Source organism: Vanessa cardui, chromosome 20 (genome assembly GCF_905220365.1).
Source record: "Vanessa cardui chromosome 20, ilVanCard2.1, whole genome shotgun sequence".
NCBI classification, from domain to species: domain Eukaryota; kingdom Metazoa; phylum Arthropoda; class Insecta; order Lepidoptera; family Nymphalidae; genus Vanessa; species Vanessa cardui.
The window spans coordinates 2057997-2084294 of NC_061142.1; the positions used below are offsets into that span (position 1 = coordinate 2057997).

Below are 26298 nucleotides of genomic sequence, written 5' to 3' on the forward strand. Positions count from 1 at the left end.
TTTAGACCTGGGCACAGTACAACAACAGCACTTATTAAAGTATGCGATGACATTAGATATAGCATGGATATAAAGCAAGTAACTTTTTTAGTTCTTCTTGATTTCTCTAATGCATTTAATACTGTAGACTTTGAAATCTTACTTGCTATTCTTGAACGGTTTAATATTTCATCTAATGCCATTAACTGGTTTAAATCTTACTTACATAATCGCCGTCAGTGTGTCCGATATGATGGTAAACTTTCCACTACTTATCACATTAAAGCTGGAGTCCCGCAGGGAAGAGTACTATCCCCTCTACTTTTCTCAATTTTCATTAACGCTGTAACCGATTTACTTACGATACCTTATCATCTTTATGCAGACGATCTCCAAGTTTATTTATCATCTCCTATTGAAGATGTTGTCAATGCTATTGAACAGATTAATCACAATATTCAAACTATAAACTCATGGAGTAAGTCTTATGGTTTACATTTAAATTTTTCTAAATCATAACTCATTATTTGTGGTAACAAGCATCAACTATCTTTATTAAATAATCTACAGCTGCCTCCAATAACTACTGATGGGATTTGCATAAATTATACTGATAAGTTTAAAAATCTTGGTGTCATTTTAGATAGCTCACTTACCTGGGCACCGCAGGTGTCAAACGTTAGCCGAAAGATTTTTGCTACAATAGGTACCATTGAGCGTTGGAAAAACCTGTTACCTATAAAAACAAAAATCACTTTAGTCAACTCACTATTACTTCCTATCCTCGATTATGCTGATGCTTGTTACATAAATCCCACACAAGAACTGTTGGATAAGTTGGAGCGGTTACAAAATCTATGCATTAGGTACGTATTTGGGTTAAAGAAATTTGACCATATTTCTCAATACCGCGCTAAACTTCAGTGGTTAACTGTTCGGCGTCGTAGAAATTTCCATGCTCTTTGCACTCTCTTTACCATCCTTTTCCATCCCCACACTCCTCACTATCTTAAAGAACACTTTGCTTTCTTTACAACTGACTCTCCTTCGCATCCTAATCTTCGGTCCAGAAGTGACAATAAATTAAAATTACCAATAAGTCACTCTAAGTGTTACAACGAATCTTTTACAGTTAAAACTGCTAAACTGTGGAATGATTTGCCGTATACCATTCGGCATTCAGAAACAATTAATATATTCAAAAATCGATTAAAACGTTATTATTTGGCTTTGCAAAACGAACATGTAGACGACAATATACTCGTATCTGTTTAATTTGTATTTATTGTTAATATATAGGATATATATGTGCATGTATGTATGTATGTATGTATGTATATGTGTGTATTTATAGATTATGTATATTAGGTATACATTATTGTATATTATATTTATATAGATGTATGCGTTTGTGTATATTGGATGTATGTATTTATTATTGTAGTCGACATTTACTTATTATTATTTTGACATAAACTTTCTATGCACTTAACGTATTACTAATATAATAGCTTTTTACTCCTGAGGTTGTCTGTAAGAGATCACTAACAGTGATAAGACCGCCTTTGCATACTAATGTTTTCTCTTGTCAATTTCTTTTACTTATTGTCAACTTTACGTGTGTGCAATAAAGAAGTTTATCTATCTATCTAAAATAGATATCTTTTAAAATTGTAATTGAATTAGTGTACTGATCCATCAATATATACATAATAATGTATCCATCAATATACATGGACGACCTCCATGGTCGAGTGGTGTGTACACCGGTTTTCATGGGTACGCCACTCCGAGGTCCCGGGTTCGATTCCTGGCCGAGTCGATGTAGATTACCATTAGTTTTCTATGTTGTCTTGGGTCTGGGTGTTTGTGGTACCGTCGTTACTTCTGATTTCCATAACACAAGTGCTTCAGCTACTTACATTGGGATCAGAGTAATGTATGTGATGTTGTCTCATATTTATTTATTTATTATTATTTATTATAATATATGCCTTTCTTGGGCACTTAACAATGAGGAAGGCTTGGTCACGTGTTCCTCTTACTCAGACATAACAAAAAGCCGTTGCCTACTCAATTTCAATATTAAAGGAACTCCGTGCCGTTACGTAAGTGTAGTAGTTTAGAAATAGTGACATCATTTTTTTTATTATTCTTGTAAAAGGCAGCCTAAATGTTAATGTTGAAAATATTTCAAAAAGTAAGACCAAATCAGTTTGAGAAAATAGGCTATTTGACTGGTTTTCAAAATCTATTGTATATTATTTAGTAGAGGTTAAGGAACCCAGTAAAAGTTGACTTTTTTATTACATATGTATTTGCTGAAAAATATCATATTAAAAATTCCATATTTAAATAACGCGCGATAACGATACTTGGACAATATGGCACTGCAATGGGGTCGGTGATATCACTTACTTGGATTTTAATCTGTGGTACATATAGAAGGCGAGCAAGTTTAACAAGCAAGTGACTTCATCATAAGCCCGACCAATCAGGAGTGTTTTGCGTCACGTGACAAACATTTAAATAAATGTATTTTTATTTATGGATTTTTGAATAAATTAAGTATCATTTTCAACTTTCGTTAATAAATAAACATTTTTAAAATCATAATATATTTTGATAACAATAATTGACTGTTTATTTTTCGCATCATCCATTAGCCTATTAATAAAAAAATTGTAAATTGTAATTGCTGAAATACTAGAAGGTTTGCTAAGAATAGAATTAAAGGCACCAGTATTAAACAAAGTTCAATTTAGTTCATATTTTAGCATTTCTCTCAAGCTGTGGTTAAGGACAAACGACAATAACAAGTGTGACAAACATACTTCACAAATGGGGGCGTGCCTTTTCCTCATTCGAGGTTTAAACTTATGGCATGTGACCAGATCTAAGTCCAAATTCTGTAACTTACTTCTATTGGTATTAATATTTATAAACCCTGGTATCCAAGGAGGTTAGGAAAAATAAATAATTATAGAAATTCGTAAAACTACTCGGTGGAATCCACTTTCGCCGACGGTTTTTCCGAACCGATACGACTTGGGAACCATCAAGAAAAGAGTGTACGCTTCTCTTAAGAGCCGGCAACGCACCTGAAAGCCCCCTGGTGTTGCAAATGTCCATGGGTGGTCACGTTCCATGAAGTGAGCTCGTTTGCCATCCATCAAATAAAAAAAAAAAAAGAACAAAAACTTCTTTAAATTCGAGTACCCTAATTTCTGGTTGTAGTTTATTATGACATAAATTAAGTATAATTAAATACCTAACTAGACGAAGGGGTTCTTTTGCTTACATAAAAGAAAATAAATAAAGAGGTACTATCCAAACAATTTATAATATAATATTAACGTTGAATAAAACTTGCAGACGTTTCCTTATTTATTATTGTTTGTCAATTTAGTTACTCATAATTTATTTTGTCGGTCCTATTATTCGGTGTGACAGCAATGACACCTGTCAAATTTCGTCGAATTACGAGGACCTCTGTCCAATGAACACTTGTCACGGGGCACTCGAGTAGGATGAATAAGCCTTTGGTTCAATCGAAGACCTCGGAGCGATTTTGTCTTAAAAAGAGGTCTTATTTCGTTTTTTTTTTTTTTACTTAATTAGTATGTTACTAATACTATAAATGCAAATGTAACTTTGTCTGTTAGTTCTTCGCGCTTAAACAGCTGAATTGATTTAGATGATATTTGCCATAAATATAGTTGGAGCCTTGTAGAATTAAGATACTTTTATTAATTAACCTTTCGAGAAAGTATAAGTGCTAATTAGTTAAGGGACCACAAAACTTAATCAAAACAAACAAAACAAAAACGAGTAATGTAGCAAAAACAATTTATTTTAACAAGTTGAATATACTTATTTTTTTTTTTATGGTATAGGTTGGCGGACGAGCCATAGACATAAACGCTGTAAAAATTATTAACAATTCCTTACATCGTCAATGTGCCACCAACCTTGGGAACTAAGATGTTATGTCCCTTGTGCCTGTAGTTACACTGGCTCACTCACTCTTCAGACCGGAACACAACAATACTGAGTACTGTTGTTTGGCGGTAGAATAACTGATGAGTGGGTGGTACCTACCCAGACGGGCTTGCACAAAGCCCTACCACCAAGTACTACTTATAATTTAATTGAATATATTATTGTCTGTATAATATATTCAAAAAATTTAAAGGATTATTAGTTTTCTATGTTGTCTGATACTGGGCGTTTGTGGTGCCGTCGTTACTTCTGATTTTCCATAACAAGTAAGTGCTTTAGCTACTTACATAGATCAGAGTAATGTATGTGATGTTGTCCAATGTTTATTTATTATTTTTTATTTTTTATTTTATTTATTTATTATATAATAATCAATATCGTCTCCTATTAGACTAAAAATTTAAACCAATCGAATATATAACATGATAATAATTATTACATTTTATCCAATAGAATACTTTGTATTTTTTTTTAAATTACTTCATTAAAAACCAGATAAAGATAGAATATGATTTAACATTAAAGTACACATTAATACCTACTAACAAAATAAAATATTATTTTTAAATATTCGCGTAAGCTTTGTACCAATATTACACCTGAGTCGCTCAGAATACTAATAATGTTTTTACGCCAACCCTTTCAAATCTAAAAGGGTCGAACTTGTCAGAAGACCTTGACGAAATAATGCTCTTTTAGCTTAGCATGGTTACATGCTGGATTTTATTTGGGCTTAACCGCGATTTGGGTATATATTAAATATGTAACTTACGTTTTACGTGGAAAATTGTATTATACCTTGTAAAAAAAGTAGCCGAATCGGGTAGTATGACTTTATGTAAATAATCTCTATGCTACTTTAAGATTTAAAATAAACCCTGGAAAGGATGGGGAGGTAATTCTAGTATTTATTGTGACGTAACTAGCAGATTCAGCAAACCGTTACAAATAGTTGTTTAAGCAAAAACCTTCTCTAAAACTTGCTGAGCATGATAACTACTTACTAAGTATTTTTTTGTATTGTGTTTTAAAAAATAGCCTGTTTTATAGAAATCGATAGAAAAATAGTTATTATATATTTATTCGGTATAAACTCGGTAAGTATTCTATTAATTATCTAAAAATATCTGAAGATTCGCAATGGTTTGTGATGTGGTTTCTTTTAATAGATTGAATCACTCTATTCAAGAGGAAGGAAGGACAATATAGTAAAGAAACAAGAAAAAATCGGCCGGTCGCTAGTGATGTATAATTTAGAATTATCTGCAGTATAATCTGTATCGTGTATGTATATTGTAGCTTTAAATGTTTGGGCATTAAAAACATACGTATACAACAGACAACAATAAAACCTTAATAGCGCCAGTAATCGCCAGGCCTTTCAGCATTGAATACGTGTTTACAGTTACTTTTACGAGGGTGTCGGTACCCGATAAAGTTTGAATAGGAATTACTTTTTTAAACGGGTGAAAACTGCCCCAATATTTTACAATACAATGGCTAAGTATCGACCTCTCGAGTTTCGACCCGAGATAAGTAAATAATCTAAACCTATAAATCGTTTAAATTCAATACTATCTGGAGTTAGAGGAGCAAATATAAATAGCAATAATAAAATAAATCTTTTCCGTCCATAGGAGGATAAACGCCAAATAAACAATATTTGACAGAAAATTAATGCGATCTTATTGGTCGAGCTGGATTAAACTATGATATTAACTGTAACTTCAGACTGCATTGAGTATAAATAATATTAAAAAACTTGCAGGTTTCCTACAATTTTTGTTAATGCTAGCGGCGGTGAAGGGAAACACCGCGAAGAAGCCACGTGTCTCCAACAAGACGCAGCGAGCAGCGTGGTGGAATATGTTCTAAAACTTCTCCTCAAAGCAAGAAAAGGCTTGAGCCAAACAGTGGGAAATATAATAATTTATAGCGTGTTAATGTTGTTGTAAAACATATAAATCCACTTTTCCGTAGTTTAATATTATAATTCTATTTTCTTTTTTGTGTGCTATTGGTTGTTGAACGAGCATATGTCCACCTGATCGTAAGTGGTCACCACGGCTCATAGACAATGGCACTGTAAGAAACAGTCATCATTCCTTTCACCGTCAATGTGCCACTAACCTTGGGAACAAAAGATGTTATGTCCCTTGTGCCTGTAGTTACGCTGGTTCACCGGAAACCGGAACACAACAATACTAAGTACTGTTGTTTGGCGGTAATAAGTATATCTGATGAGTGGGTGGTCCCTACCCAGACGGGCTAGCAGAAAGTACTCCCACCAAGTAAATCGCAATTGATATTGGTATAAATAAAAAGCAATTTGTATAAAACGGAGATTTTCATAGATTTGCGTTTCGCCAATGGTGCAGGTGTCGCTTAATTGGTTTTTAACGAGCTTTTTCCGAACTAAATGCAGCGGCGAATGCTCTTTGAATGACTTAGGGTAGAAGAATTCGAGTTTCTCATGAATATACATAGTGTTTCACGTTTCTGATTTTCAGTATCAGTTCTTATCTATCTTTTTGTTTGCTATTAAAATGCATCTTTTCTTTCTTTCTCTTATTTTTATCTACTTCGTACTTAATAGTATTGTTTGTTGGCTTTGCATACATTGTTTTGTTTCGAACGTAGAAAGACTTTTTAGTCACTATATTAGTCACAACAAAAAATATCAATAAAGCAAGCCCATCAATAAATATTCTAACGCCAATCAGCAATACTTGGTGTTATTCTGATGATGAATAATCCAGTGTAACTATACAAGGATCAATATAATATATAAATATTGGACAACATAACATACATTACTCTGATCTGAAAATAAGTAGCTATAGCACTTGTGTTATCAAAAATCAAAAGTAAACACGGTACCACAAATACACAGTCCTAAGACAATATAGAAAATTTATGAACATTTTCTACAGCGACTCGAACCCGGGACCAAGTGGAGTACCTATGAAAATTGGTTTACACGCTACTCGACCACGAAGGTCGTTAATATAAATGAGTTTTTAACATTGGAGGTGGATATGTTGTATTATGTTATGAAATGTAAAATATTACAGCACTAATGTATATATGTGTTAGTGACCATTTACCACCAGGTAGCACTTAGTCTGTACGAATATTTCTTTAAATAACTTACAATATAAGATTACGTAGTAAAGTAACAGCATGTAAATTACCCACTGCTGAGCTAAGGCCTCCTTTTCCATTAAAGAGAGGGTTTGGAACATAATCCACCACGCTGTTCCAATGCATGTTGGTAGAATGCACATGTGGCAGAATTTCCATGAAATTAGACACATGCAGGTTTCCTCACGATGTTTTCCTTCACCGCCGAGCACGAGATGAATTATAAACACAAATGAAGCATATATATATAGAGGTGCTTGCTTGGGTTTGAACCCGAAATCCTCAACCACTGGGCCATCTTAGCTCTAAGATTATGTAAACGTAGTCTAAATTGAAAATGGCACAAAACCATCGATATCTTATGTTATCATTGTCGGATATTACTTTTTACATCTAATTCTGAACGGATAGTCGAAATTCTATATATAGTCAATAAAATATTTCCATTCGTGGGTATTGACTACATAACAAGGGTAAAGAGGTAATGTGATTCCTAGTGATCTTTATAAAGTCCTTCCACATGAGCGAGTCGACAATCGTTACACTTTAGGACACAAAAATGGAAATACGTAAATTGAATTATGTTTTTTTTTTTGGTTAAATAACTGGACCAAATTTCGACTAACCCTTGATCAATTATTAGGATAGAGGGAATAGAAGACTAAAATTTAAGCAATAAATTAAAAAAAAAAAAAAACATAACAAAAAGAAAAACCGACCGCAACAAAACGCTATTTCTATTCTATTATTTAAAAACATGTAAAAATATATATTTCTAAAAATATTCTCGTATTACTGTTTACTAGATGTGTAGTAGGTTTTATTTGAACGTTTTGATAATCTCCTCCTAAACAGTTTATAATTCAATTTGTGTTTTGGGATGCACGGAAAATCTTGAGAATTTTTTTTTATTTGTTGTATATAAGTAGGTATGACAAGTTTTGTCAGATTCCATGAAGATTTCAATGAAGCAAAATGGTTGAATAATCTCCTAAATTTCTCCTCAATAAGAAAGAAGACCTTTAGACAATAGTGTGAAATAAACAGATACTTTTTAACCTGAGGATATTGCACTTAATCTTTGACTACAAAGGAAACTTAGTAGTTGTACTAGCATGTTTTCTTTCGTGTTCCAAACAATGTTGCTTGCATTGTCTTAGCTGAAATTTCTAAAGTCTCAAATAGTCAAAATCTAAGACCACTTATGTACAAACATATGTTAAGATTATGTAAAAGGATAACAAAACTATCTCAATGTTAAAGATCAAATAAAATAACATTGTATTTATTGACTATTGAGAGGATATTTCATATCAAGTTATGAAGATTAAAACAATATAAAATTTTATCGTCGACGATACATTCAAACACATTTTAGAGATATTTAGACATTTATGTACAGTCAGAGTAAGAAAACCTTCGTCAGTTTTCAAATTTATTGCTTTATCAAGTCTTAACTCTTAATACCTTTTGAATCTAAACCCCAAATCATTGCGAGCCAATGTGTCATTTTCGATCGGTAAAGCAGATTGTCGCTCATACTGAGCACACGAAAATAGATTTTAAGGTGACGAACTTTTTCTTTTCCCGACTGTACAGAGCGTGTTAGGGAGATACTTTATTATTTATACTTTTATTTGGCACGCATTGTACACTGAGTGCATGAAAGCGGTGCCAAAAGAGTCGGTGATTTATTCCGGTCAAAGTTTAAAGTGTTTAGTTCGTAAATGTGAACAAACTTTCCGAAGTTAAATTTTAATTCGACTGTAAAATTTAAGTTAGAAAAATTTAAATATCAAAATGTATTTAAAATTGGGTTTTCACGTGATTTTATTTTACGGTATCGTATTTATATAGATGCTTATAATAAGATAATATTAAAATTATGAGGATATTTTTTTTTATCTATTAGCGCGTTTTGGAGTTCTCACTCCAAATGCGGGTTGGTGGAATGCACATGTGGCAGAATTTCGATGAAATTAGACACATACAGGTTTCCTCACGATGTTTTCCTTCATCGCCGAGTAAGAGATGAATTATAAACACAAATTAAGCACATATATATAGTGGTGCTTGCCTGGGTTTGACACCACAATCATTGGTCAAGATGCACGCGTTCTAACCACTTGGCAATCTCAGTTCTTATAGATATATGTATGTCCACCTTAAATTTACTTCCCAACTTCCGATAACAACTTCGATTACTCTCAAAAGGTCATCATTTTCCGAATCCTAATGAATATAGATTATCTATTTCGACCAATGATATCGCAACAATCAATTTCAAAATTGCTTATTTGTCTAAGAACATTAAAAAAAAAATTCAAAAGACCCTATTAATTAAATTACGTCGTAAGCGACATTATTAAAGAGAAAAATATCAGATCGTTATAAAACAATATAAGTGTATGTTAAACCAAAATTCATATTGTATCGTTGCCAAGATTTCAAAAACCGTTTAAAGTGGAATATCATTGCAAATGGCGGTAGAAGTGTTATACATATTCATGAGTTTGAAACAATCGGGTCCCTAAATTAAACGGACACCTGCAGACATCTAGACTTCGATAGAGTTTTAGAAGTTCCACCGTATAATCTTCTGTCTTGTCCCTGTTCAATTTGGATGGTCTATAGTTCGAATGTCATGTTAATTAAGATCCTTGGAAATCATATTTTATGTTCATGCCGTTACATCTATACTTTATACATGTAATTAAATTTTAGTGTCTGTTTGTAATGTTGAAATAACAGCTAATCTCTGGAACGTTTGGACCAATTTAGAGTTAATACACATATGTCCTTTGTAACTATAATAACACTGGCTCACTCATTTCAAAGTGAAGAACAATATTTATATAAAATTTATTTCGTTATTTTTCGCTTGTTTCTTTGTTTATTATTTACAAATTTGGTTGTTAAAACAATGGTCCAAACCATTGTTTGTATTTTCTCTTAACCGAATATTAAATTTATTTCCATCGGAAAACATTCCATCTACAAAGTCAATGTTAGCCTTAAAACCACTGATATCGACTTAAAGCATTCATTTCAAATATCTTGTAATTTTCACAAACTCCACGGTATCGCCTGTTACACTGAAATATTGAAGTCATACTGTTATTGAGATTTCTTCGAGAGAAAAGAACTGAGTTTAACGCAAACGTCTTTTCCCATTAATGCTTAGATCTTTAAAATTACACACCGGATTTTGATGCGGTTTTTTTAACATATAGCTTGGTTTGATAGGAAAGTTTTGGTATATAATAAATGGACAATATAGCAAAGAAACACTGATAATTTTAAAAGTTTCTCATGTGATAACGTGTGAAGCCGGTGCGCGTCGCTAGTAATAGTATAAATTTAGATTGTTTATCTATGAAACTTATATTAATCGTTTCAGTATAATTCGACTACGCTGTTAAAATATATATTATTGGATTCACGTATGACTGATCACGACGTTTTCCTTAACATAAACTTCCTTTTCCTAAAAGTAACAGTGGTTAGAACGCGTGCATCTTAATCGATGATTTCGGGTTCAAAACCAGGCAAGGACCACTATAGATATATGCTTAATTTGTGTTTATAATTCGTCTTGCGCTCGGCGGTGAAGGAAAACATTTGGAGGAAACCTGCATGTGTCTAATTTCATCGAAATTCTGCCTGTGTGGGCATTGCATGTGCATTCCACCAACCCGCATTGGAACAGTGTGGTGGAATATGTTCCAAACCCTCTCCTTAATGGAAGAGGAGGCCTTAACCCAGCAGTGGGAAATTGACAGGCTGTTACTTTACTTTACTTTTAACTTTAACTAATGCGTTTCTCGCCGGTTCTTTTCGGTAGCATCTATTACCCGGTAGCATGCATAATTATTTTAGCTGTAACATAATTATATAAAGGTGCTTTTATAAGGAAAAAAATATTTTGATTGGATTGTAACTACAAATTTTGCCGTCGTACTTACTCAAGCTTGAACATATGACTATCAACCAATAATATATCTCCTCGATGTCGTGATATCCGCTTAACCAATAGTAACGGATCCCTGCTGTGACGTCACTCGCAAAACAAATACAATCAGTCAGGGAACTGAACCACAGATTCAATTTCCAAAAGGACGATAAGATTCAAATGTATGCGACGCCAGTCGGTGTAATCGGCAGGTTTCAATTAAAAGTCGCACGACAGACGGACGGTGTGAAAATTTATTCGTTATGTAGAGTACTGGCGACTCGGGTCGCTGGTGAAACGGAAGTCGGATAAAATATAAAATCTACACATATAAAACTGCTTGGTATTTGTTTTATAAAAAAAAAGTGCCCTATAGAAGCTTGACGATCTTCGTGATCGTGTAGTGTGTATCGGATTTCATGGGTACGCCACTACGAGGTCCTTGGTTCGATTCCCGTCCGAGTTGAAGTAGAAAAAGATCACTTTTCCATGTTGTCTTGGGTGTTTGTGGTACCGTCGTTACTTCTAATTTTCCATAATACAAGTGCTTTAGCTACTTACCTTTTGATCAGAGTAATGTATGTGATGTTGTCCAATATTAGAAGCCCATCTTCGCCTGACTTCTTGCGTGTGTTTTTTTTTAAATATACCCATACATTTTGTTATGGGAACGTAAATTTATACTGTATGCCATAACTTGTGTACATTTTTTTTTTTGTATTTTCGGGACAATATATAAAATTATATAATATTAAAAAATGATGATGATTTACTAGCGACTTTTATTTCCGACGTTTTAGAAAATTTTAAATATAAGCATGTTTAAAAATATTTCTTCCTTAATTAATAATTTATTATTTTAGTGTTCGCTTTACATGGTTGTGTTTATTAATTTCAAATAAAGCATAATTACTATTTTTGCTCAGATGGAGCTCAGATGGCCCGGTGGTAAGGAGTCGTGCATCTTAACCAATGACTCCGGGTTCAAACCCAGGCATGCATCACTATTTTTTTAATTTTTTTTTATGAGATAGGTGGCAAGCGAGCAGGATGCTCACCTGATTGAAAGTGACTGCCACCGTGACATGGACATCTGCAACACCAGGAGGCTTGCAGGTGTGTTGCCGGCCTTTAAGAAAGGAGTACGCTCTTTTCTTGAAGATTCCCATGTCGTATCGGTTCGGAAAAACCGCCGGCGAAAGCTGGTTCCACATAGTGGTTGTGCAAGGCAGAAAATGTCAGAAAAACTTAGAATTTTGACGAGATGTCCGAAAATATATATGTGTGTTCTAAAACGGGCAAACATACTTATGACTTAAACTGCAATCTTTTTTTAAAAATAGAATAATAGAAAAGTTTGAGTATAGTTTAAAAACGTAATTGACTTTTCTACTCAACGCAGTCTTCGATAGAACCAAGTATAACGACTTATATCATGAAATTAGTCCCCTCAATATCAGCGATCGTCTAGAGTCTAGACTCCAACGACATCTGGCCAGTCCTGTACTCGCAGTAATGTCAGTGTATTTGGTCCAATTACATTAAGTAACTTAACCGTTTATAAATGTAATATATGAGGAAGTAAATTCATAATTGTTTTTGGAATTGTAGAAATATGTATAATTTGGTGGTAAATTTTTGACTTGCAATAAGCAGGTGTAATCACGTCTTTATTGAAAAAAGATTTTAGCAATCGTTGAAACCAAATTCACCGAAAAATTGTAGTAGGTTTTATTGGTGGTAGAGATGTCTGTATACCAACTATGTTCAACGTAATTACAACGTAATAAGTTGAGTAGCACTTAGTACTTTAATAGAGGAACATAACTTAGATCTGATGATTGGCAGAACTTTGATGGTTTAATGTATGGCATATTCTTCTATAGATAGTGTTTACAGTAGTAGTAGATTGTCATATTGTTCCAAAAATTGAGGAAGAAGAATCTTATTTTCCGATTTTTTTGATCTACCTTCCAAAATACGAAAGTTCATGTGCAGATGTCAAAAAGTAGCATCGTTATGTTATATAATCATTTCATTTTTCACTCTTGAAGTTTTGACCACGGTGACAATTTATCGATATGTAAGGGTTTAATAATCTATACTTTAATGAATGTGAAAGTAACTCTGTCTATCTGTCTGTCAATCTAGCTGTCTGATGCTTTTTCACGATCAAACCAACGAACCGAATTTGATGAAATTTGGTGTGAAGCAAACTTGAAGTTCAAGAATATAGACTAATTTTTTACCTTACACAACAAATGCCAACCAATGCCCTAAAACGCGAGCGAAACCGCGGGTGACAACTGGTAATATATAAAGTCAATTTCTGACATATCATGTCATATCATATTCCTGACACACACACATATACACACACGTTTTTAGTATTGTATAAGAATGTTATGGAAGAGCGGGACTACCTGCCACAAGTACTAGTAGCAATACTAGTTACTTACTAGGATAGTCCCTGATAGTTTCTGATTATAGCTGTAACTTTTTAATAATGAAATAAATATTTTTATTTTTTTCATTATCACAATCGCGTTCTACAGTGAGTTTTTCATTTGTAACAGAATAACTCTACAGTGAGTTTAGTCTAGCTCAACTTAACTTAACTAAGCGAAAAAATACCCTTTTCAGTATACCATAACATAAGCGTTGGTTAAATTAATGCATAATTATATTTATTATACATACTAAAGGAATTAACTCTGAAGACACTCGTGTTCGTGGTTTCCTCAGCGCCTTTGACGTTTCAGGCTGCATGAACTTAGCTGAAAGACTTAAAGGAGTTCTTTCCTTATGTAATTACAAATCATAAATGACTCCATGCTATTAAATTAAATACGTAGAAGAAATAATGTTTTAATTAAATATGTTTTTTTTTAAATCTGTAATACTAACCAACTAATTTGCTGAAGATTGTGTCTTGGTGTAGTGGCTATTATAAGACTGTTGATATTGAGGTCTTCGGTTGAAATTCCGAAACAGACAAAAATACTTTTTATATTTTATTTGGAGTTTAGAAAATGGCAATATTTATATTATCTCGGAAAGTGTGACAAAGAAAATCTGAGTACACAAATTGGCAAAGCTTGAGATACTCAATTAACAGGTACCTATCTTATTAACGTTGGCTGTTGGATCATCAAGGAATATTAGTAAGAAATATTAATCAATAATTTGTCACCAATATCCTACCAACCTTGGAACCAAATACGTTTTGTTCCTTATATACATCCAACCATAGTTGCTTAGGATTTTAACCGAAACACAACAATAGTAAGAAGTTAGGTCAAAGAATGTGACGAGTTTTTGGTATATACCCAAAGAGGGTTGAACTCGTATGACTTGACGTGATCACGATATTTATTCGAAATATTATGTACAGTTTGTGAAGATTGCTTTATTTTCTAATACCTCTTCCTATTTGCAAATAACTTAAGGTAATTAACTTAACATCAAATAATATTACAAAACCTAATTAACTCGGGTGTAACGCTTTCAAAAGTCGACGAAATTAATTTTGTACAACATTAAGCGCACACGACGCTTAAAATTAAATTTTAATTTGTATAAAATTAAATATTTAAGACATTATTATATCATTTAATTAAAACATGTATTGTTTGAGAGAAATTTCGAGGATTTCCCGCGAGGAAACTCAAGGAGGAATTGTATTATTATTTTGTTTTTATTTTTATTTTAGTGGGGGTTATTTTTACAAACTTAATGGTAGGGAAAATCATCACATATTCTATGGTCATATGGCAATACTTAGTATTGTTATTTCTGTTTGATATGTGAGTGAGTCAGTGTAATTACTACCACAAGGAACAAAAGTTGCAAATTGGTAGCGTAATGCTAGGGATGTTTCTATAAGCGTTAGTGACCACTTACCATTTGAGAGAACATTTGCCAATCATTATGGCAATCACAACTAACAAGGGTTTATTGAGAAACAAAAAAAAACTGAAAAAATAAGAATAAAAACATGAGATTACTGAAACTGTTTAACATTTTCAATAATCTTATGTTTTTATTTATTCATGATGATTTTGAGTGAGAATGTTTCTGAAATGATTCTGAAATAAACCTAAACATTTCTAATACATAATCAACTTGTTGAAAAAATTGTCACATGATCATATTTACTTTACGCATATAAGAACAATATACACATAAAGTTAATACGTGTTACAAACGAAACGACAGAGAGCTCAATAAAAATAAATAAAGAAATATTCATTATACTTATTTTTCCAATTTCATATCCATTATGAAACGAATGAAGATGACAATGGGAAATATTGAACGCAAATAACATTGGCTTTTAAAAAAACTCACAAAAACGGAACCAAAGCTTTGCCATTGTGTGTGACACTTTTGAAATTGAAGGTTCTGCCCTCACCTACCCCTCAATCAGCCCCTCTGTGAATAACAAGTGGTATTTAATTTTGGTCTCATTATTCCCAATTGTATTGTTGGAAAAACCACTTTTCCGATTGGAATTCGATTTCGGGGAACAGCGTACTGACAACAGTTATCATCAATTATTTACGTTATGAATATTTTTATTTATTTTTCTTTGTATTGTACACTTTATAACAATAACAGACTTTTATTAAAGTTACAATAAATTTAAACTTAAAAAGGATTGCTGGACTCAACTAAATAGAGTGTTTAAAGTATCTGTAAGTGTATCCGTTTCTTGGTTATCATCTATATATCTGCTTGTCAAAAGAAAAAGCCTGTTATTGTTCACTATATAAAAATGTAAAACAAACAACTAAGAAAAACAAAAGTTTAATTAGAGAGTACTGTACATATGTATATATTAACATAAAATTTAAAATACCTTTAGATGACAATCTATCACGCGCAAATGTAATCTGTCGAAAGACTTAGAAACCGTAACGTATAGCTTACAATTAAATGCATTTTTATTCGGTATTTCGGCCTAACAATACCCCACCTAGCCTAATATTATGAGTTATCAATATTGTATATGTTTTATAGTAAGTTGATAAATGTATGATGTATATATATATGCGTTCTATAAAATTATTAACTAGTGTTAATCAGTTCATATTACTCTTGAACGTTAGAGTTTAATTCGAAACAGAAATAATTCAATACTTATATATGCACGTTTATCCCCAACGATTTATACAATTCTTGCTTTCATAGCTTTAAATTTTGGCCACAGATTATTTCACAATATAAACAAACGTATCGTTCAAATTAAAAAAAAAAAACAATTATGTTTCGAAACGTTCAGGAATGTAAATCGAATTTGTTCTTTTTTCAAAAATAATAAAAAAATTACTTATAATAGGAAAACTTCTCCTACAACACGATTTTCATGAAGATTTATCTTATCGTCCCTCCAGATGCAATAATGGGTGTCGAAGTTTACACGGAGGGTGCACAGATTAAAAATAACATTACACCCCTCGACGCTGAGGTTTATTCTAGATAACAGATTTGACATGATTTATAATAGTTTTCTTTTAATTTTTTTTTACGAGGTTCTTTGTTTTTGTAATTAGTTCTAAGTCTCATTTAATTTTCGGTAACTTTTGGAATTTATGAAAGTAGATAAAGAAAGAAAGTAACTTTACAATTAATAAACGCACGGTTTCATTTTGGCGCGCGATTCGATGAATAATAATATTTTGTGTGACAAAATAAAAAAATAATTTGGCCCGTTCCATAGGTATACAAACTATATATATATAGTATTTATTTCTTAAGTTCAATTCTATTTGTTGTAAATACTATAATGAGTGTATTGGGTGACCTCCGTTGAACTCATCAACGGTTTTCATGGGTACGCCACTTCGAGGTTCCGGATTGTATTCCCGGCCGAGTCAATGTAGATAATCATTAGTTTTCTACGTTGTCTTGGGTCTGGGTGTTTGTGGTACCATCGTTACTTCTGATTTTCCATAACACAAGTGCTTTAGCTACTTACATTGGGATCAGAGTAATGTATGTGATGTTGTCTCATATTTATTTATTATTATTGACATGAATAAATATTTTTTATAAATGTGCATATGTAAAAAAAAATCTTTTACGAATTTTTGTTATATTATAATTTGTCATTAAACCTTGTTATACCGGATTGTGTAGCAAAATAATGCTTTAAAACATGTAAAGATACTAATTTAATAACATACTGTATTACAAATGCTCTATCATTTTAATTAAACGATAATTAGGTACATATTGAGCCGAGACGCCCAGTGGTTAGAACACTTGCATCTTAACCGATGATTTCGGGTTTAAACCCAGGCAAGCACCACTATATATGCTTAATTTGTGTGTATAGTTCATCTCGTGCTCAGCGGTGAAGTTAAACATCGTGTGGAAACCCTGTATGTGTCTAATTCCATTGAAATATTGCCACATGTGCATTCCACCAACCCGTATTGGAACTGCGTGGTGGAATATGTTTCAAGCCCTCTCCTTAATAGAAGAGCAGGCCATTAGCCCAACAGTGGGAACTTATAGGCTGTTACTTTACTTTTTTTACTTAAGGTACACGTTCGTTAAGCAATGTAACTAATAAGTTAAGTCTTTCTTACATCTTGCGAAAGGTAAATTTGACCAAGTTCGTTTTACCTGTCAGATGTCATGATCGTTTTAATAAAGGAAAAACTGATTTATGGCATCGCAATAGGAATTTTCCGATCCCAGCGATGCAGATATTGGTAATTGCACAGTCATCCGGCTGAGGATTTTAGGGGGGAACGAACGGGGATTCTTTTACGGAAATTTACGCGCTGCGTCGCGGAAGTTTGTAAGATTTTTTTTTTTATTAAAAGAATTTTTATGGCTGTTTTAAAATGGATTAGTATGACGCTGTGATCTGATAATGTTTAGCTATATTTTGCTAATCTGTTCAAGAGGAAGGGAAAAGGAGATGTGTAAAATTGTATGTATGTATAATGATATGTGTTTTAAAATTATACAAGTGTAAATTTTAAAAGAGTTATGGTTATCGTTAAAGAGCGTTTGTGTGCAAAAAAGTATTACAACGCATGACTTCTTAGTTGATTTTATACCTTGGGAATGAGACGATCATCTGCAGACTTTCAAATGAAGAAAATATATTTATTGTTATTGTATGAAACGTGTTCTAGAGGGGAGACCGCGTTCTAACTTTATCCCCCCCCCCCCATTAATAAAATGATTATTTCGTGTTAACTTCGTCAAGTAAGTCTGTTATAAGTAGTAAGGGATATTATATTAAGTAGTAAGGGATACGTCACACCTCTATAAGTCAAGTATTCTATGAGCGACGTCAATATTAGGTAGGCAAAGCGACGTCAAGTTGGCGTTGGAACTCGGCTCGGTTTGCTTAACGCGATGCCTACGGCGCTGGAATGTACCATCAGAATACTGTATACGGGGTGTTTTTATATTAATTCAACATAAAAATAAAAATCAAAATAAACTTTATTCAAGTAGGCTTTTACACGTACTTTTGAATCATTCGTCATTTTACAATAAAGTGAAGCTACCACCGGTTCGGAAAGTAAATTCTACCGAGAAGAACCGGCAAGAAACTCTGTAGTTACTCTTTTTCATTCAATAATTAATATTATGTAAATATTATATAATAGCTACATCTTTACGTTGTTCTGAGATAATAGCACCATATCATATTATCATTACATAGTATAAAACAAAGTCGCCTACCGTTGTCTAAAAATCGAAGCATACATAGGGATATGTATGCTTCGATTTTTGAAATTACTAAACCTCTTTTGATGCGGTTTTTTTAATAGATAACATGATTCATAGGGAAGGTTTTTGTATATAATACAGAACAATATAGTAAAGGAACGCTGACAATTTTAGAAGTTTCTAATGTAATGTACATAAACAAATTCTGTAGTATGTTGACTATCAGCATTGTAATCGTACGAAGCCGGGGCGTGTCGCTAGTAAATTACAGATTTCTAATAATGCACTTAATAAAAAAGCAATCAAATCAAAATAAACTTTATTCAAGTAGGCTTTTACACGTACTTTTGAATCGTCATTTTACAATAAAGTGAAGCTACCACCGGTTCGGAAATTAGATTCTACCGAGAAGAACCGGCAAGAAACACAGCAGTTACACTTTTTCAAAATTTAAAAAAAATTGGCAGTTACAAGGACTGTCGATTGAAGTGAAAACTTAGAACTTTCAGTAATAAAATTAAAAATTTCCTGATGTTTAAATTAAAAATCATCAACATCAATTTGATTTTCATAACTATTGACACTCCGAGAAACAGTTATATGGTTTTTACTATAAAATTATATTACGGGCTCTACAAGTAGTTACTCTTTTTTAACATTTAAAAAATAAGTACAAAGTCGAATGTTAGTTACATACAATTATTTAAATTAATATATCCTGCTTGGAAGTCAACAGGTATTAACTCCACGCTTTTTTATCATCTATAAAATCTTGTATCAAACAATATGCTTTTTCTACCAATGTATTTTTATAAACGATTTCAATTTACGAAACGGCAAAGTTAAAAATGTCTGCGGAATTTTATTATAGAAACGGATACCTTGCCCCAAGAAGGATTTATTGACTTATATATTTATTTTCTGTGGATTTTTATTTATAAACATGGTAATTTGTTAAGTTCTATCCCAGTTCTATTTCGGGAGGTATTTATATTTATGAGTTTTGTGTAACACCCTGTATAAATAGGCATACATCTACGTCAATATCGAATGCCATGCGATGTCGTCGTGGCAGACTCGGCGCGTGCCTCACATTGCTCGCTTCGACCCTAATAAAGTGACGGCTTCGATCAACTTTGATTACCAAGTATTTAAACTATATGGCTAATTGTGGTAAAGCATGTACATTACGACATAACTTAGGTGTAGCATCGGCAAAATTCGTATAACCGATCACATCCGAATTAAGTACGCTATCCCAAATTATCAATATTTATTTCTCATGTGAATATGATCTTTACACAAACGTAATAGCTTGTAATACCATATGACCTTATATATTCAATCATCATTGTCAATTTGACACGTCGATTTACATGCACTTGCTTTATCGGGTTGAACTGACGCGAGAATCTATAGCGACGAATAGCGTCGAATGGCGCGATAGGTAGCTATTTCTATTGGTTGTGTAAATCGGCAGTAATCGGTGCTATTCAATTAGCCAATGCTACGTCTAAGTTGTGTAGTACTATACGAAATATTGACATTTGATAATTTATAAAATATATTTACGACCTTCGTGGTCGAGTAGTGTGTACATCGGGTACGCCGCTCCGAGGAGCCGGGTTCGATTCCCAAATCGTTGTAGAAAATTCATTAGTTTTCTGCCTTGGGTCTGGTGTTTGAGGTACCGTTGTTCTGATTTTCCATAACACAAGTGCTTTAGCTACTTACATTGGGATCAGAGTAATGTATGTGATGTTGTCCAATCCTTTGAATTTAGAACATTGTCATGTAGTATTTATCGTTATCTATCTTCGTTTGATCATGTAAATATGTTTACTGTTTAGATAAATATAACATTAATTGATCAGTACAATCTACACTTTGAATCTCGAATACTGATATGCTTTGATAAATTTGGTATGGAAATAGTTTATTAAAATAATATCAATATTTAGTAAATACTCGTAGTAGTAGCCTGCGGCTTTGTTCGCGTTTTTTCGGTTGGGTTGTCATGTGTTAGGCAGAAAAGTAGTCTATGTTTTTCCGTGGAGTTCAAATTTGCTTCATACCAAATTCGGTCCACCGGTTTGGTGGTGAAAGAGCGACACACAGACAGACAGAGTAGCATTCAACAACAGCCTATAAATTCCCACTGCTGGGCGAAAGGCCTCCTCTCCCTTTGAGGAGAAGGTTTGGAACATATTCCACCACGCTGTTCCAATGCGGGTTGGTGGAATTCACATGTGGCAGAATTTCTATGAATTTTGTCACATTCCGGTTTCCTCACGATGTTTTTCTTCACCGCTGAGCACGAGATGAATTATAAAGACAAATTAAGCACATGAATCAGCGGTGCTTGGCTGAGTTTGAACCCGCAATCATCGGTTAAGATGCACGCGTTCTAACCTCTGGGTCATCTCGACTCCAAGTAGCATTCAAATTTATAATATTAGTATAGAAGTATAGATATATTTACATATTTTCATCTGACACACTCAAGTTTCCTCGGTGAGTTGATTTATGAATGTTAAACAAACATTTAGTATTCAACTAAATGTTTGTTTAAGAATCACGCCTTCTAACCGCTGCGCAATATTGGTATCTAACTTTTGAAAATATATTTGAACGTAAATCTTTCCGGCAATATTTCCCCCATGACAAGATTTTTTTTTAAACAACAATATAAAGTCTGCCGTATTCTGATTTTGGCACTTATAAATTGACAGCGCCTATGTTGTGTGTGTCACCTGTACAGACAGATAAAACATAAAGTCACTTCGCAATGAATATTAGCTCTTATACGTGTAAGGAATCTAGTGCATCTTGATCTCTAAATAAAACAAAATGTCTCGTATTATCATGGACATAAGGAGAAAATGCTTACGACTTAGTCCATTTTTAGATGGTCTTTAAATTTTAAAGAGCTTGAGTCCGACTAGTGAGTCCCCCTCGATTGAAGAGGGGTCATTTTGCAGTGATTTTCCTTTCAAGTATTCTCCCCTTAATGTTGCCAGTTATTTATGGTTTAGGATTTCGTTATTACAAACTTGGGTTGGGTTTTACATGATATTAGAAATGTGCGTAATTTTAGGCCGTTAGATGCATCGGGGGTTTCTAATTGTTATGGTTTAAATATGTTCGGAACGTAATGAAGAGGTGAAATAATAAACGTTGATTAAAATTAGGTTTTCTTCAAACTCATAGGAATTTATGTATTAGTGAATATTTCAAAAGCATTTGAATCGCTTTTGGGTGCTATTCATGAATGATTCTTAGAATGTGCGCTACTTCATTATCATTACATAGTATAAAACAAAGTCGCTTACCGCTGCTTGTCCCTGTGTATGGATCTTTAAAATTACGCAACTGATTTTGGTGCGGGCTTTTTTAATAGATAGAGTGATTAGTAACACATGGACAATATAATAAAGTAACACTGATAATTTTAGATGTTTCTAATGTGATGTCGTAAATACACAAATTCTGTATAATATTTAGTATCAGTATTCAACCCGTGCGAAGCCGGGGTGGGTCGTTTGTAAGAAAATAAACTATTTTTTATTATGTTGAAAGTAATTAGAGTTTCTTTCGCCAGTTCTTCTCAAAATAAGTTTTTTTTTGTTTCCAACCTATATCAATAAGTAATATACTTATTACATTGAATAAATTAATTTGAGAGCGTATTAACTAAACTAAGAATTTTTTCTATTATAATTATTCAGTATCGATTTTGCAAATAAAAGTCAAGAAGTAATAAAAAATAATGTAACTAATTAATCAATTAATTATTTTATAATATTACTTATGAGAAATGTTTATTTTTTAATATCGCGAAGCTTTGGCGCAGTAGGATTCCAATAGTATTTTTCATATATTTTATTCCAAAACTTCCATTCCTCGTCGAATAAGCCCTTTTTCATTTGTAATTTTTTGTCTATTTCCATATAGTTTTGGTTTTCGTTTGTATAAGGTAGCCAATTGAAAGGTATTAGAGTAGTTTCGAATGCTGTTGGATTTCTGTAAAGGAGAACAATAAATATTATTAGTCATTTAAATTACATCTAAAACTTTAGGAAATGCTGGTTTTGTTAGAGAAAGCGTAAGAAACAAAATTGACTGTTAGTGAATAAAGTCGTAAGTAAAAATACATATGAATGGTAAAAAATGCATTATTTTCTTATACCAATAAAGTATCATAGATAGTTCTGATTGAAAGGTTTTTAAGAGATTTTAACACAAAAATTAACTCTTTTCATAAATATATACGACGTTTTTGCCGTTCTAATTTGGGTCAAAATTATTACACATACGACATATTGTACCTAAGTAGTAGTGATGACATATTAATTATATTATAATCACACTTAATATAAATACCAGCTATTAAATACAGTAGTACTATAAAAAAGTTTTGTACAATTGACATTACATTACATTAACAGCGTGTGACTTCCCACTGCTGGGCTAAGGCCTCCTCTCTCTTTGAGGAGAAGGTTTGGAACATATTCCACAACGCTGTTCTATTGCGGGTTGATAGCATACACATGTGGCAGAATTTCGATGAAATAAGTTACATGAAAGTTTTCTACGATGTTTAACTTCACCGCCGAGCACGAGATGAATTACAAACACAAATTAAGCACATGAATCATAGTTTAAGATGCATGCGTTTTAATCACTGGGCCATCTCGGTTCTACAATAATATTCAGTAAATTAATAATAACACAATGATGACTTACTCATATTTAACGAAGTCAGACCACATCATGGTCATCCTTTCTCTCGTATCTAAATCTTTATAATTATTTGTCCAACCGAAAAAGTCAAGCACATACGCCGTCTGATCTCGGTGACTTGCGCCTTTAAGTCTGTCCATGTAATTGTGTTCTATATTCAATTTACCAACGAAAGAGAACTGGTAAAGGTACACAGGCTTTTTGGTCATCTTCGCACGTAGCTTAGCGGATCTCATTATGGAATATTTGAACATGGAATCAGAGAAGTAATTCACGTAATTCTGCAGCGTGTCAGCCTTCACTTCTTTACCGTCGAAGTAATACTGTTTAATATCTCGAATGAAATCGTTTTTAGTTTTTTCATCATCGAATTTCAAATCTGCTGGAAGGAATTCCGAGAAATCGGCATTCATATCCTCTCTCCATTCACCGAACTTAATAGTTCGACTAATGCCTTCCATATTTGAGAAGCCTGTTACGATTGCAATATCTTTGTTAAAACCTTTTTTCATTAATTCTAATGGAGACTCAGTTATTATCGGTTCTATTCCTTCGATTATATTTTCAACACAAGGAGCGAAACCGAATGTACTATTTTTTAAATAGTAATTTAAACTTTTCTCAGCTAAATCTTTAACAGTAGCGTTTAGGTAAAATTCTGTCAGTTCGTCCAAACTGTCCGTTCCATTATAACCAAGTGATAGTGCTACGTTTTTGGCTGTAGCTAACGGATCTCTATTTATAGTGAAGGGTGATAATGCGGAACCACTTTCTAAAATTAATTTGTTGAATAAACCAGTCGTTGCTTCAGACAGTGATAGGAGCTCGGCCATCGCTGCACCTACACTAAATCCGGCGAGAGTAACTTGATTGGGATCACCACCGAAGTTTTTGATGTTCTTATTAATCCATCGTAGAGCAGCGACTTGGTCTTTCAAACCAGCATTTCCAGGTATTTCTTTATTGCCTAGACAGGCGAAACCAAATGCACCTAGTCTATAGTTGAAGCTGACAGTGATTACGTCATGTCTTGCTAAATAATTGAAGTGTGCCATGTTGCCACCCCCACCAGAAAACGCTCCACTATGTATGTAAACAACAACCGGTACTAGATTATCATCTGATGCTATCTTAGGCACAAGCAAGTTAATAAGTAGGCAGTCATCTTCTCCGTCTAACATAATTTCATCATTATTATCACCAGTGTAATAGCATTGATGGCATATTGTTGTTTTCTTTGATGCTTCTAATACTCCTTCCCATGGCTCAGCGGGGAGAGGTGCCTGAAATTGGGAAAAATATTTTTAATTTAACAATTTCTGTTTTTAAATTAGTCTAAAATATTATGAGGTATAAAGGAAAGAAGTGTTTGATGCGAGCGGCTAGAGGGAGAGAGATGGTCTAGGGAGAAAGTAAAACTTCAGTTATCAGATCCATATGTCAACAATACAATCGATAATACTAATTGATGTTTACCAAATTTTAATTAAACGAAGATTTTTATTAGACCCATTCATAATAAGGTTCCGGTTGTAAGTTATCAAAACTGTGTACCTACTAAATGCTTAATTATTATAATACTAATTATATATATTGAATTATGAAAACTTATACACGTATTATTAAAACTAATGTCAATTTTAAATTTTGTAATTGTATATTAACCATTAAATTTTTACTGCAGAAGATATTTACAAGATAAGCATTTTGTAAATACGCTTCTCTTGTCAAATATTTTTGACAGTTTTAGTGAATTTTAAATAAATGAAAAATAATACCTGAAATCGATCCCTTCCTTTTGGTATCGTAGCGTAAGGTATGCCGAAGAATTGATAAAATTCACCATCCCAATACTTTTCACCGCTCACAATGCCATCTTCTAGAGTGACTGTTTTAAAATCTTCCTCTTGAGCAAGAATGCTATTCACGACGAGAAATAACACGACCGATCGCCACATGTTTCTAAACTAAAAAAAAACCCGAACTAATACTATAACTCTGATAATTATAATTTCATTGATAATAGATTATTTGGCCAAAACAAATAGGGACACGTAATGTTTGCGTTATCTTGTGGATCTTAAAATACGGTAGGCGATAAGATAGCTAATTAGGAACCAATATGTGCATTGATTTTTATGTATGTATTAGTATTAAATAAATTTATGGCGATTATGGTTCTGTAGTTATTATATACAATTGAGCTGAGATGACCCAGTGGTTAGAACGCTTGCATCTCAATCGATGATTTCGGGTTCAAATATATTATTTGTGTTTATAATCCATTTCGTGCTCAGCAGGAAACCTGCATGTGTCTAATTTCATTGAAATTCTGCCACATGTGTTTTCCACCAACCCGCATTGGAACAGCGTGGTGGAATATGTTCCAAACCCCCTCCTTAATGGAAGAGAAAGCCTCAGCCCAGCAGTGGGTAATTTACAGGCTGTTTTACATTTTTACTTTTTATATACAATTTAATAAGCACTCAAAATATAAATGAAAACTTTAGTTCTCACTTTCCTCATGATCGACTGCCAACTATTTCATTAATTTAAGCTAATTGATAAATATTTTGAAAAGTCATCATAATCAAATGAAATGTACACGGTAATAAAAACAAAAATTTGAAGCTTAAACACGTCTTTAAAAAATGGCTATAAATATGACATCATCATCCTCCTGCTCCTGCTTTATCCCAATTTTATTTGACGACGTCATCTCACAAGTAACATTATTTATAACCATATCGTATTTCACACAAACCATCCATCGTTTC

General features: G+C 33.0%; 1 protein-coding gene across 1 annotated transcript; it reads right to left on the bottom strand.

The window, feature by feature from the left end:
* Positions 1 to 22558: 22558 nt before the first annotated feature.
* Positions 22559 to 25511, bottom strand: LOC124538384 (esterase FE4-like). Its single transcript, XM_047115428.1, has 3 exons — positions 25300 to 25511; positions 23525 to 24804; positions 22559 to 22801 (listed from the first exon to the last, which is right to left on the bottom strand). The coding sequence occupies exons 1-3, from the start codon at positions 25477 to 25479 to the stop codon at positions 22600 to 22602; spliced, it is 1662 nt and encodes a 553-aa protein (XP_046971384.1). The 5' UTR covers positions 25480 to 25511; the 3' UTR covers positions 22559 to 22599.
* Positions 25512 to 26298: the final 787 nt, after the last annotated feature.

What these genes read in the sequence shown, in the direction of transcription:
- LOC124538384 (XM_047115428.1), bottom strand. Translation starts at nt 25,479, where the DNA reads ATGTGGCGATCGGTCGTGTTATTTCTCGTCGTGAATAGCATTCTTGCT. An exon ending in AAGGAAGGGATCGATTTCAG is followed by an intron (nt 24,805 to 25,299) that starts GTATTATTTTTC and finishes TCCCAATTTCAG; the next exon opens with GCACCTCTCCCCGCTGAGCC. An exon ending in TCTGACTTCGTTAAATATGA is followed by an intron (nt 22,802 to 23,524) that starts GTAAGTCATCAT and finishes TCTCCTTTACAG; the next exon opens with AAATCCAACAGCATTCGAAA.